At 40.7% G+C, this 13,452-nt stretch overlaps 1 protein-coding gene across 1 annotated transcript in view; it reads right to left on the bottom strand.

The window, feature by feature from the left end:
* Positions 1 to 13,452, bottom strand: part of neurl4 (neuralized E3 ubiquitin protein ligase 4) — a 41,425-nt gene that overhangs the window by 27,092 nt on the left and 881 nt on the right. Inside the window, exons 2-4 of the mRNA XM_061709570.1 lie at positions 2,702 to 3,233; positions 1,236 to 1,301; positions 659 to 1,155 (exon numbers count right to left, since the gene is read on the bottom strand). Coding sequence (XP_061565554.1) covers positions 659 to 1,155; positions 1,236 to 1,301; positions 2,702 to 3,233 — 1,095 coding nt within the window. The remainder of the gene's footprint in view (positions 1 to 658; positions 1,156 to 1,235; positions 1,302 to 2,701; positions 3,234 to 13,452) is intronic.

The raw sequence follows: 13,452 nt of genomic DNA, 5'->3' as shown, positions 1-13,452 counted from the left end.
TACACACGGGGGAGTAAAAAAACAAAAAAAACACAAAAGAAAATGTAACTCAGATCAAATAATGAACATTACAAAGATGAAACAATAAGAAAGTTCTTTAAATGTTTTTTGAATATTGGCAAGGATGGTGATGATTTAAGAGATTTATTGAGTGAATTCCACAAGTGGGGGCCTCTGTAAATGATGAAAGATTGATGTTTCCATGTTCTACAAAACGGTCAATTAAAATCATCTTTGTGCCTTGTGGCACAAGAATGAATATCGGAATTAACACAAAAGAAATTATGAAAAGAAGAAGGAAGATCTTGTATATAATTTTCAATTTTGAACGTAAATAAACATGTTTGAAAAATGTTAATTTTATTGACGGATAATAATGAATATTTAATGAAAAGGGGAGCAGATGGCTCATATCTGTTTGCGTGTGATATCATTCTCAGAAACCTTTTTTGAATTATCAATAATTTATCAATATATGTTGAATGTGTCGAAGCACAAACAATGTTGCAGTAATTAAGATGAGGGAAGATTAAGCTATAATAGAGTTAAATGAGAGGAAGGAAGAACAAAAGGACAAACTTTTTTCTCAAAATACCAATTACTGTCATGAATCTGCGTTTCTGGATGAACGGGCGGCGAAGTGAAATGGTGCAAATACCTCAAACATTTCGTTGTGTCGAAGCGGCCGGTTTGTCATCACGACGCCGTTGTTGAACTCGTCCAGCGGTCTTCGTCGCTCCGCCGTTTTGTTGTTGTTGCTCAGTTTGATCAGCGTGCCGCACTTTTCGTGGAACAGCAGGGCATCGTTGGTGGTCATGCCCCCTGTCCCAGGTCCCAGTCCCACCCCTCCGTTCCCAGCGGGGCTGTTTGAATTCCCCCCATCTCCACCAGTACCACCCCCTCCTCCTCCTACTGCCTCTCCTCCTCCTCCTCCTTCTCCTGAGACGTTGTCCCCGTTTGTTGCTCCTCCTCCAGTGCTGCCCCCCCTGCCGTTTCTGGGGGAGGAATCAGTTCCCAAAGTTCCTCCTTCTCCTCCTCCTTCCACGCCGCCGCCGCCTCCTCCTCCGCCGTCTTCCCCTCCGCCCTCATCCTCGGAGCGATAAAAGGATACTATTGCATTGTTGAAGACGTCGAAGAGCTGGTGCTCCGTCAGAACTGGGAGAGACGGGGCAGGAAGAATCGTTAGCGGTGCCGCTCATGCTGCCTATCGTAATATCTGGGACGGCTCTTCTTACCGGTCTCGGGTTCAAGGTTGTTGGGGAACTTGTCGGGTCTGCTGTGATTGCAGCTAAGGTCAGGCACTGGTAGAGTCAAAATGAGATGGAAACAAATGTAAAACTCCCAGACAAAGATTTTGAATAAACAAAAACTAACAGGATTGAAAAGGATTGTAGCACCCTATAATGTACTAATTTCCTGAAAATGTAATAACGCCTGAAAATGTGATAAAATTTGCACTTAACTCAAAAATGTAATAAAATCCAATAATGTAATAACTTCACCAATAATGTAATAAAATATCCTGACTGATATTGTAATAACATTTTTACCGATAATGTAATACCTTATTACATTATTGGGAATTTATTACATTTTCAGGTGGGTCTTTTTTTTTCTCCCAAAACTGATAATGTAATACTTGACAGATAATGTAATATATAGGCTATGTTCATTTTCAGTCCTGAGTTCTACATTTTGTGTTTTAAGTATCTAAGAATGTTATATACGCTGGATTGAAACACCAGAATGACTATTGGGTTAAATTGCAGACTTTGAGTACCAAGTAATAAATTCCCAATAATGTAATAAGGTATTACATTATCGGTAAAAATGTTATTACAATATCTGTCAGGATATTTTATTACATTATTGGGGAAGTTATTTCATTATTGGGTTTTATTACATGTTTGATTGAGTTAAGTGCAAATTTGATTACATTTTCAGGTGTTATTACATTTTCAGGAAATTATTACATTATAGGGTGTAGAGCTGGGGATCGATTCAAATGTCAAGAATCAATTCGATTCCGATTCTTAAGATTCAGAATCGATTATCACCATTTGATTCGATTTGATATTGATTTGGGTTAGTGTTGCCTGGATTATATGACTGTAAAATAACTATTGAAATAATAATTTCACAATAATTATTGTGAAATAACTAAGAAATAAATAACTCAAATAGGCATTTCAATATCCATTTAAAGTGCAAAAAAAGAAAGAAATTGCAACAGCTCAAGCAGTGAACAAATTATTTTAGCTTGTCTGATTTATTCTGTCACCAGACACACAGCTTGCCATGAAGCACCCGGCATTTTTCAGGTATTTCATGACAAACCGTGTCCGATAACAGAGAAACCAAACAAGCTATAGTAAATATAGATAATATGAACTTCATTGAACTAATAACATTTAGAAATTTAAGATGAAATGTCCAGCATTTTCTCTAAAGAAAAGTTCATTTAGTTCAGGAGTTTTCAAAACTACTGGGACTACTGGGATTAAAGTTCACCAGGCAAAAATGTAATGATGAAAAAAAAAAAAAAAAAAAAAAAAAAAAAAAAAAAAATTTCATCAAAAAAAAAAAATTCGATCTTTAGACATACAAATCAATTTTTAGGAATTAATGTGAGAATCGATTTAGAATCAGAAAATCGATTTTTTTCAACACAGGCTTAATAGGGTGCTACAAGGATCCTTACCTTCGACGCCATTCATCATTTCATTCATTGCTGCCACATTCATCAGCGCTGCAATCCCCCCATCTTCCCGACCTCCGTGTACTATGACTTCTTCCTCCTCCTCTTCCTCCTCCTCCTCGTCGTCCTCCTCCTCCTCCTCGTCCTGCTCTATTGTCTCTCTCTCCCTCTCTGCAGAGGCCGGCGGCGGCGGCTCACAGCTGACCACCGTCACTTGAGTGCACTTGCCGTAGAGATCGACCACGGCCCAGAGTTTGTGCGGCAGGCCGCTGGCGGCGGCTCCGCAGTCCTGCCCATTCACCCAGAGGTGCAGCTCCCCGCGCGAGCTGCGCTGGATGCCCACGCGGTCGCCCTCTGCTAGCTGGTCAAGGTCGCGGCCGTACTCCTCCAACACGGAGCGGCCGTCTCGCAGCACGGAGCAGCCCGACACGATCCAGGAGCCCCCTTTAAGGCCCGTGGCGCTGCTGGGGAAATCCAGGCCCGCGGGGTCCAACGCTGTCACGCCAATTTCTATTGAACCGCTCCACGAGTTCACCTGGCAGGAAAAAAGGACAGATGTATGTGATTTATGTCACCAATGAGCATCTAATATTTCAAAAGGGATCACGTTAAAAAAATGTGCTTGAGAGCAATTTTTCAGGAGCCTTAAAGGGGACCTATTAGGGATGGGCGGTATGGACTAATACATTTATCACGATCATTTCTGGCATTTATCCCGATAACGATAAAAATGACGATAGAAAAAATACCAATTCAACTCCACCTTTGTAACTATAAATCTATCACCACATTCAGTCTTTGGAGCCCCCAAATCACTGCTCTAAAAGATACTAAATGCTACTAAACTACACCAATTAAATTGAATTAATAAAAACCAATTAAATGAGTTACATCTGTACTGAAAAACTGGAATGACTCAGATCCGCCATGTTTGTTACACAAACACGTATCAACGGGAATTTATCCTTCCTTCCTTCCTTCCTTCCTTCCTTCCTTCCTTCCTTCCTTCCTTCCTTCCTTCCTTCCTTCCTTCCTTCCTTCCTTCCTTCCTTCCTTCCTTCCTTCCTTCCTTCCTTCCTTCCTTCCTTCCTTCCTTCCTTCCTTCCTTCCTTCCTTCCTTCCTTCCTTCCTTCCTTCCTTCCTTCCTTCCTTCCTTCCTTCCTTCCTTCCTTCCTTCCTTCCTTCCTTCCTTCCTTCCTTCACGTACGTTGTGCGTGGATTTAACACAGAACCATAAATCAGCTTTACAAAAAAACGTAATCAACGGGAATTTATCGTTTTTACAGCGAGATGATAAATTCTTATTGTGGGGAATTTTTTTGACGGTAAATCGTGAACGGTAAAATATCGCCCATTCCTAGGACCTATTATGGCATCTAATACCTATTTTAAACAGGCCTTGAATGTCTTAAAAACAAGCTTTTGATTGTTTTTGCTAAATAAATTAGAAATTCAGCCTCTGAGCCATGTCTTTAACTTCCCATGCTCTAACCTCATTATCTATGCAGGATTCTGAGTGGGCGGGGCTATGATAATGAGGCTCTGTGCTGATTGGCTGCCTGAATGACGCGATACACCGCTACCAAAAAATGTCAGAAGCTCCGGCCGGTGGAGTAAGTTGTGGGCGTGGTTTCACGCATCGCTCCCGTCGTTACGTAACGACGGGAGCAGAATCTTATTGGCTCGTAGATCCACATCACACTGGACGGCTCATCCGGGCGGCTGTACAGACACTGCAGAATTTAGTTGCTTTCCTCCTTCTCTGAGTTGCTGAGGGGAGACCACTTTATATATGTAAAAGCAAGAAAAAACTGTTTTTCATAATAGTAAATAATAAATGACTATCAACTAACATTTCAACACACCATAACCCCCTTCACTTTGTTGAAACCATCCAAACGTCAATCCTCCAAGTGAGAACCACAAAATACCCATTTAGTTCAACGACTTTCACCGTAAGATGATGGTCTGGCGAGCAAATTGCGGACTCAGCAGTGCGTGAAGCTCTCACACCAGGTAGACCAGGGGTCGGCAACCCGCATGCTCTATAGCCGCATGCGGCTCTTTAGCGCCGCCCTAGTGGCTCCTGGAGCTTTTTCAAAAAATTTTAACCTTTTTTTTCTTCTTCTTTTTTTTACCTTTTTTTCTTCTTTTTTCTTCCTTTTTCCTTTCCTTTTTAATCTCAACATTTCAACTTTTTTCCCGAAATTTTGACATTTTTCTCAACGTTTCGACTTTTTTCTCAAGATTGTACTTCAACATTAATCTTGACATTTCAACTTTTTTCTTGAAATTTCGACTTTTTTCTCGAAAATTCAGACTTTTTACTCGACATTTCGACTTTTTTCTCGACATTTCGACTTTCGACACTTGCCTTCATTCTAAGGCTTATACAAGACTTTTCATTTTTTGCAGCTCCAGACATATTTGTTTTTTGTGTTTTTGGTCCAATATGGCTCTTTCAACATTTTGGGTTGACGACCCCTGAGGTAGACGTTCAAAACCAGACTCAACTCCGGCTGCTGCTCACTGTAAAGTTTACCAGCACACCTAAGAGACACGAGGCACAAAAAGTATCCACCAGGATGATCATTTCTACGCTGAAAGTAAACACTGAACCAGTTGCCTTGGAAACAGAGCTCCTTCACAAACCTGAAGTTATCAGACCCGAGTCTTATACTCACAGTTCCCTCTTCGTTCCTGCAACTCTCATTCTTTCTCTAGTCCGTCCTTCCTCCGGCAACACTCGTATCGGCGTTATCCTAACAGCCAGTTAAAAGTGAACACCAGCTGGCCGCTGTGCTAGTGCCGTTTCTAAATAATCCAGGCCTTAACCAAGATGGAGCTGCTAATCCCTAAAACCAGCAGCTCTGAACTGAGATATAAAGACATAGCTGAATAAGCCTTGTGTGTCTGAGATCATCTCACAGACGTTTCATTAGAATATCAAGAAATCAGGTCCAAAAAAAAATGTTTAAAAACCCAAAACACTGTTATTTATGAATATGAATACAATACAGGACTGTCTCAGAAAATTAGAATATTGTGATAAAGTTATTTATTTTCTGTAATGCAATTAAAAAAACAAAAAGGTCATACATTCTGGATTCATTACAAATCAACTGAAATATTGCAAGCCTTTTATTATTTTAATATTCCTGATTATGGCTTACAGTTTAAGATTAAGATTCCCAGAATATTCTAATTTTTTGAGATAGGATATTTGAGTTTTCTTAAGCTGTAAGCCATGATCAGCAATATTATTATTAATAATTAATAGTACGATTATTATTATTATTTTAATATTATATTATTATTATAATATAATAATAATATATTATAATATTATTATATTATTATAATGGGAATTTGGGACTAATAAAGGAATATCTTATCTTATCTTATCTTATTAAAATAATAAAAGGCTTGCAATATTTCAGTTGATTTGTAATGAATCCAAAATGTATGACGTTTTTGTAATTGCATTACAGAAAATCACAATATTCTAATTTTCTGAGACAGCCCTGTATACTGAAAACACGCATCAATAATACATCCAGGGAGAGACAACAGAAAAATGAAAAGAAAGAAAAATCAGCTGTCAGCAGCTGCCGCTGTGATCATGAAAGGACTCGTGTGGACGTGTTAACGCTCTGATGTGGGAGCTGGAGTTAAAATGTTGTAGGTCTGAGCTAAAAACTGCAGCGAGATCCAAACAAAGTTATTTTTAGCGATTCTGCCTGCCCAGGGAGCACTATGCACGCCTTTGAAAACAAAAAAAGGACACTGAATGCAGCAAAAAATAGAAAATGTGTATCTGTGTTAACGATTAGCTGCCAGAATTACTTGCAGTGACTGTTGGTAAAAGCAAGGAGCAGAAAAAAATAAATAAATTCAATTACTCGTCAGCAGTTGGGCTCTTTAAAGACCAAAGTACAGCCGCTGTATCATCACTTCTGTAACATCAGCATCCACCCTTCCAAATTGGGAAATTACAAATGCATTGATCCTGTTCTATATTTAGACCGAGCAAGTAGTAAGACTAAAAGCAAGACGTCCTGATGCCATCACAGCCAAATGTGATTAAATAATAGCATTGGTATAAACAGGGGTCCACATAGCGGGTCCTGCAGGTTTAAGATGTTTCCCTGCTTCCACACACACGTGTCTTTAACACTTTCCAGACCTTGATGAGCTGCTGATGATGACGCTTGATTAGAATCAGGTGTGTTGAAACAGGGAAACATCTAAAACCTGCAGGACATCTATGTACTATAGAGATGGGCGGTAGTGTCCGACCGATCAGCCTTTTTTTCGATTATTTCGATCACAGATTAGGGGGAAATCAAAAAGACCGATAGCCGATATCAGCCGATACGATTATTACCCTTTTTTACCTTTTTGGGAGAAAACAAATTTCAATACAAGAATTCATTTAAATGAATGGTGAGCAATTTATTGCTTTAACTAGGAAGGACAGCAATATTCACTTTGCACGGCTCACACATCAAAAGTGCAAATTATGGAACATCAAACAAAACAAGCAGCATTTCAGTTATTAAAAATAACATTAAGTGAATTTTCTCTTTACATAAAATAAAAAAGCTGCCTATAAAAAATAACAAATTAAGAGGAATAACAGCCTCAATTTTAGAACAGTCAGGCACAATACTCCCAATTCCCAGACCCAAACCACAGCAAGTGCCTACTTGGAGGTAGAAACAGTAAGCTAACTAGTACACATGACAAACAACCAAACAGTACAGGTTGTGAAAATGGCTACACACGTTGTTTTTTTAAGTGCAAATATTTACTTAAGTTTACTTAAGTTTGAGCATGTTGAACATTCTTAATACAAAAAGAAAATGCAGTATTTCAGTAAATTTCTTAATTTTTCTTTAAAAAATTTTTTTTTTTCGATTTTTTTTTGGGGGGGGGGGGGGGGCCGATACAGATTATTAATAAAATTATGAATATCGAATTCATTCATTCACTAATGGGCGGTATGGACTAAAGAATTTATCATGATAATTTCTGGCATTTATCCTGATAACGATAAAAAAAGAAATACCAATTCAACTCCATCTACAGTATAAATCTCGCTCTCAGATCCGCCTTCCGCCATGTTTGTTACACAAAAACGTCATCAACGGGAATCTTTTTCCTTCCTTCCTTCCTTCCTTCCTTCCTTCCTTGCTTCCTTGCTTCCTTCCTTGCTTCCTTGCTTCCTTGCTTCCTTCCTTCCTTCCTTCCTTCCTTCCTTCCTTCCTTCCTTCCTTCCTTCCTTCGGGAATTTTTTTGACGGTTAATCGTGGAACGGTAAAATATCACCCATTCTATTCTAATAAAGCTCATTAAGATAATCATTTTGAAATATGATTTATGAAACACCAATGAAGGCTGCAGGCACAAGTTGGTGTGCAAGAGATATCTATAACTTTACAAAAGAAAAAAGCTGCCCAAGTGCTTTACTGTACGCGATTAATGAACCAGTGCTCACAAAAAAAACATGCAATCTTCACCTCAAGGATCAAATCTTCCACCAAAATTCCACCAGACTCCGTTTCCTCCATCACAAAGCTGTTTCACAGGAAAATATTTGATGCGTTTGCACAACATTGGACTCGTATCACCTTACGAGCAGCACAAGATCCATTTCTCTCCCAGAAACACTGAGGTCACCATGAGCCGACAACTATGTGATACTCTATTGATTTCCAAGGATGAACTATTTTCTCATCATAGCTGTTTAAGATCCAGGATTGTGGACGAGAGGCTGCAGAGTCGAGATTCACAAGATCTTGCTCAGGGACCCTTCGGCAACGCGGGGACCGAGAGTTCATGTCCCACCACTGATAGTTGATCTCGTGGCTCGCTGCACTCTGCCATAAGAAAGGGGCATCAGATGAAAAACTACGAAGGAATTAGATAAAACTCGTTACACGATCCGTCTGTAACCACCGAAGCCTTCAAAAAGGGACGCTGAAGTCCAAGCAGCTCCTGAGATGTTTGCACGCATCTTCTTGCATCTGAATGATTTCTCCAGGGTGGTATTATTTCACAAATGCAGCCAGCCTCCTCTCCTTCATCCGTTGCTCCTCGGCTACCCTGCCAGCAGCGATGTAAGGCACTGTGCTACGACCGCCCATGAATCTGGGTTAACAGATTTAGTAGTAGAAGACCGTGCCACCGTGTGGAGGACAGACACACATCTCCTTCCCTCCCTCCTTTATGCAACCTGCCTGTGGGTGTTTGCTTCTCAGCCTCTCACTCTCCCTGCTCAGACAACTGGATGATGTCAAGAAGAGTCACTGAGCTGAGCAGCTTTTAAAAATGATGAAAAACTCATATTACTCACATTAATTTACGAGGAACGTATGAGAAACAAGGCTAAGCTGAGGCTGAGCTCTAAGCCCTTAATTCAATAAGATGCCACAGCTAGGACTGAAATAGTTTACACAGTTTTGCATCATTTGCAAGTTAATTAAGGATTTAATAACACAACTGATGTCCAATAGAAATAAATCAGCTGTTGAAGTGAGCCACGAGAGAGCACTGCACTCCTTTAAAGATTCAACTACTGATACGTTATCTACTTCAGAGATGCATTATGGTCCATATAATATGTTTAATTCACAAAAGCTTTTTTACCCCCTAACAGTTCATAACGGTAAAATGTTCCATGTAGCAGCATCAGCATGAAACTATAATACCGTTAACAGCCTCTCATCTTTTAAAACCAACATTACCATTTAAACATGCTGGATTTGAAACTTTTGGTTTTTTTTTTGTTTTTTTCCAGACCACAACAGCTAGACAACACTTTCTAAAACTAATCAAAGAGTCTGTTTGCACCAAGCAGTGCAGTTGGTACACAAATATCCGTTTCCACGGTTAAACCTTGTGCACTGTAACTGTGACGGCTTTTGGGACCGTTCCGCTGGAGTACCAAAACCAAAACCAATGCTACGGTACACGTGGAATGGATCTAGAAACGCTGTCAGAGAACCGTGTCCTCCCTGTGACGTGGATAAATACAAAACGCACAAATTTGAAGTTTTTTCTCAAACAAACTTCAGCTTCTACTCGCCAATAAGAAAGAATGGATGCCCTTGGACGTCACCCTCTTCTTCCTTACGTTTACTGACTAGAAACACCATGTCCCATGGGTCTGATGTCACGCTGTTAAGCTACAGTCGTCCCTCAAACACTCCTGGTGGTGGAAACACAAGCCTGATCAGTTCTGTTGTTCCAGACTGTACTGTACCGTACCAACCCAACCTGAGCGGCACCATTGTTTTGAAGATGTAGATAACACATTTTTTTGCTGAATTAACATCGGAAAAAGAAACTATTAAAAACAGAGCAGTTTTAAGCCGAGGACACATCAACCCGACGTTGCCCGCTGTCGGCCGACCGCTGTGTCGCCTCGCGTCGCCTGTGTCGGGCTGGGTCGGGCTCAAAAAGAAGCACTAGACACACCGCAAAGACGACACCCAACGGCCGACTAGCACGTACGTTTTGCTCAGTCTGCGTTTCAATTTGCTGTGATGTTTTCGGAGAAGAGCCGCCGGTCCGGGGCGCAGCAGCAGCAGCTCACGTACAGACGTGATCGCCAGGTCAACCTGCCGTCGTCCCGGGGAGAAACCTGCAGCTCTGTGGAGAATTACTGCTGGCTGATAATAGATGAAATCTAACAGTTGTAGCTACGCCTGTTAAGAAATTTGCTCCGAAAATTTCGGGATTTCTGCCTGCCGGCTCGGGAGCTGATTTATGGTTCCACGTTAAATCGACACAGAGCCTACGGCGTAGGGTACGGCGTACGCCGCGCGTTGCCGCGTAACCTACGCCGTAGGCTCTGCGTTGGTGTAACGCAGAACCATAAATCAGCGTTTATTCTGGCGAGGTTTGAAAAAGACTTCGCAACAACGGGAAAGCTAGTGATTATATACATTCACTGAGTGAATGTTATGAAAGTAAAATATATATTTCTCGCTAAAAATGTAATCAAAACGCATATTTATGCAGAAACTAACTCAAAATATTGATTTTATTCACTAAAAAAATAAGAAATGTCCGCCATGTTTTTTTTTTTTTATTCAGTCCGCAAATGACGACGAAAAGCCTTCTGGGAAATTCTGGGAACAGCCAATCACAGAGTGAGCTGTTTGACCGACCGCCGACGCCGATTTGTCATGTCGAATCGGCTGAAAAGCTGCCGACGGGCGGCCGACGGGCGGCCGACGGGCGGCCGACCTGTGGCGACGTGCGGGACACACCGGGGAAACTAGCCCAACAGACGCACCGACGCTCATCGACGGCCCGAAGGCCGACAGTCGGTTGTCAGATGGTGTCAGTTGCTGTGTCAGGGCCTTTAGAGTTGTATTTCTCACCTGGGAAAACCACCACAGCTGCAGATGTTCCATTACCAACAGGTGTGGGGAGTATCTGAGAGTACTTCCGATACTGGTATCAGAAATACTCTGATTAATATTCCTTCAAATGTAATTGGAGCTAATGTTTTAACAAGAAAAAAAATGTTTGTACTGCTTTAAAAATTGTGATCGTACAAATAAAAATAACAAACTGTGCATTGTTTTTCCGACAAAAATATATTCTTTCTGCTGCATCTCTTCATGTTCCACAGGGCCATTTATTCTTCCTGGTTTATATAGACACCCCAAACAAATCAGTCCTCTACTTGTAGTGACCTTTATCGCCAATAAATTCCTTAATTTCCTCTGTTGTGTTCGTTTCCCAACTTCCCCTGTAGCTTGGAGACTGTCGGCCATCAGCAGACAGGATTTGCAGTCGAGCCAGTGGCTGCTCCGTGATGGAAAAAGTATTGATTTTCAAGCGCTCGTGATAAAGTGTGATGCCGTTTATGACGACTCTTATCAGACAGAGAGTGCCATAAGGGATGCATCATCATTTACATAAAGTGGGCAGGTGCCATTAAGATGTTTAGCTTTACTGGCACACGTGCCGCTCGGCTGCCGCCCGGTAGCATCTCTGAACAGCCTCTCTTCAAGTCTTGGCTCGGAACACTGTCATTTTAAGAATGCGCGTGGCCCGGCTGACATTGGCACAGTCCGCAGAGCTGCCATGTTGTTGACGAGCCCTGTTGGGTGGCAGACTGCAGAGGTGGAAGCCTTTACAAACGGAGAAGCTTTTTCCACACCGACGCTGTCATGGTTTTACTATAACACTGGGAGTAAAAGTAAAAGAAACGTCCGTCCGTCCATCCATCCCTCTATCATTGCTCTAAACTGTAATTAAACAGGAAGCAAGGTAAACCTTGGACAGATGGCCAACAAGGCCACGCAGAAACAAACAAATACACTCGTACTTATCGCCAAGGTTCAAACAAGGCACACCATCCAGCAACCTATGTAAGTAAGGTATATTGGCTTTAACAGACATTAATAAGTTATATATCAGTTTGATGACTGCACGGACAAATTTATGTTAATAATTCCACCAAATTGGGTCTATATGTGGTATCTTTCAGGGCATTTTTTGATTGAATTTTGCATGATGGTATAAAAGTATCTTATTTATAGTTTGTGTTCGTATCAGAAGCATTAAGATTTAGAAATATGCATCACTTGTTTGGAGAGTTACAACTATAAGAAGACTTGCATTTAAACAGCTGATGTAAATGTGCAACACACTCGGTGCGTCTGAAATGCCATACTAAAAAGTATACTTAAGTTCGGCACACTTTTGAGTAAATATCAGTAGTATGCATTAATTGGGACGTACTATTAAGAGCGTACACGTCACTTCCTGCCGTTGGGAGGAAGTGACGTGTCACAGCAGCAGTAGCAGCTGTTACCATGGTAACAGCAGCAGTATCAGCACCGCTCCGCTATTTCCCGTTTATTCTGGCCTAAATCAGATGACATTATATAATATTATTATTTATGAACATTATAATATTATTATTATATAATAATATTATTATACTTAATATTATACTTATAACATATACGTATCACTTAGCAACCAAACGCTGCTGCATTGCATTGTGGGAAGTTTCTGCTCGGCTAGTGTCCATCAATCCACACTAAAAAATTTCTCCGGAATGAGTAATGATAGAGCATACTATTGAGTACGTTCTAATGTTTCGGACGCACTAAAAAAATCTCACATACTCATTTTGCATACTCATTAGGGTGGAAGTGTGGGATTTCGGACTCAGCCACTGTATTTGACAAATAAAATCGTAGCTGAACTCAGAGATTTCTCACAAAAAAAAAGAAAAAATAAATTAAAGAAAATAAGATCAACCAGATTACCTCTCTGTAGACCATGGACAACCAAAACAACGTGATATGAATAAATAAACTATGGGAAATAATTTAGATTGGAGTCAGAAACTGATACCTGGCTTGATTTCCCTTATCTTAGTCTGAACATTATAATCACCTCGAAACAATCAATATTTGTAGTAATTAATGAGTAATAATGTGAGTTTTTCTTGCCACTGTTTGGCTTAAGGCTTTTCTCCCACTAGGGGAGTTTTTACCTGCCATTGTTAATAATTGCTCGGGGTTTTATGTTCTGAGTGTCTGGAAAGATCCTAGAGACAACTTCTGTTGTATTAGACGCTATACAAATAAAATAAATTGAAAATTGAAATCTGGCTGATGAAGGGGGTCAAACTCTGGACATTATGCAGGACAAGGGCCAGGGAAGCAGCTCTGGTACCATCAGCAGTGGTTCCTGAAGGCGCCATCACTGGTACCAGC

This window comes from Cololabis saira, chromosome 20 (genome assembly GCF_033807715.1).
Source record: "Cololabis saira isolate AMF1-May2022 chromosome 20, fColSai1.1, whole genome shotgun sequence".
NCBI lineage: Eukaryota > Metazoa > Chordata > Actinopteri > Beloniformes > Belonidae > Cololabis > Cololabis saira.
The sequence above is the reverse complement of the archived record's forward strand: the minus strand, read 5'-3'. Positions and strand labels throughout refer to the sequence as shown.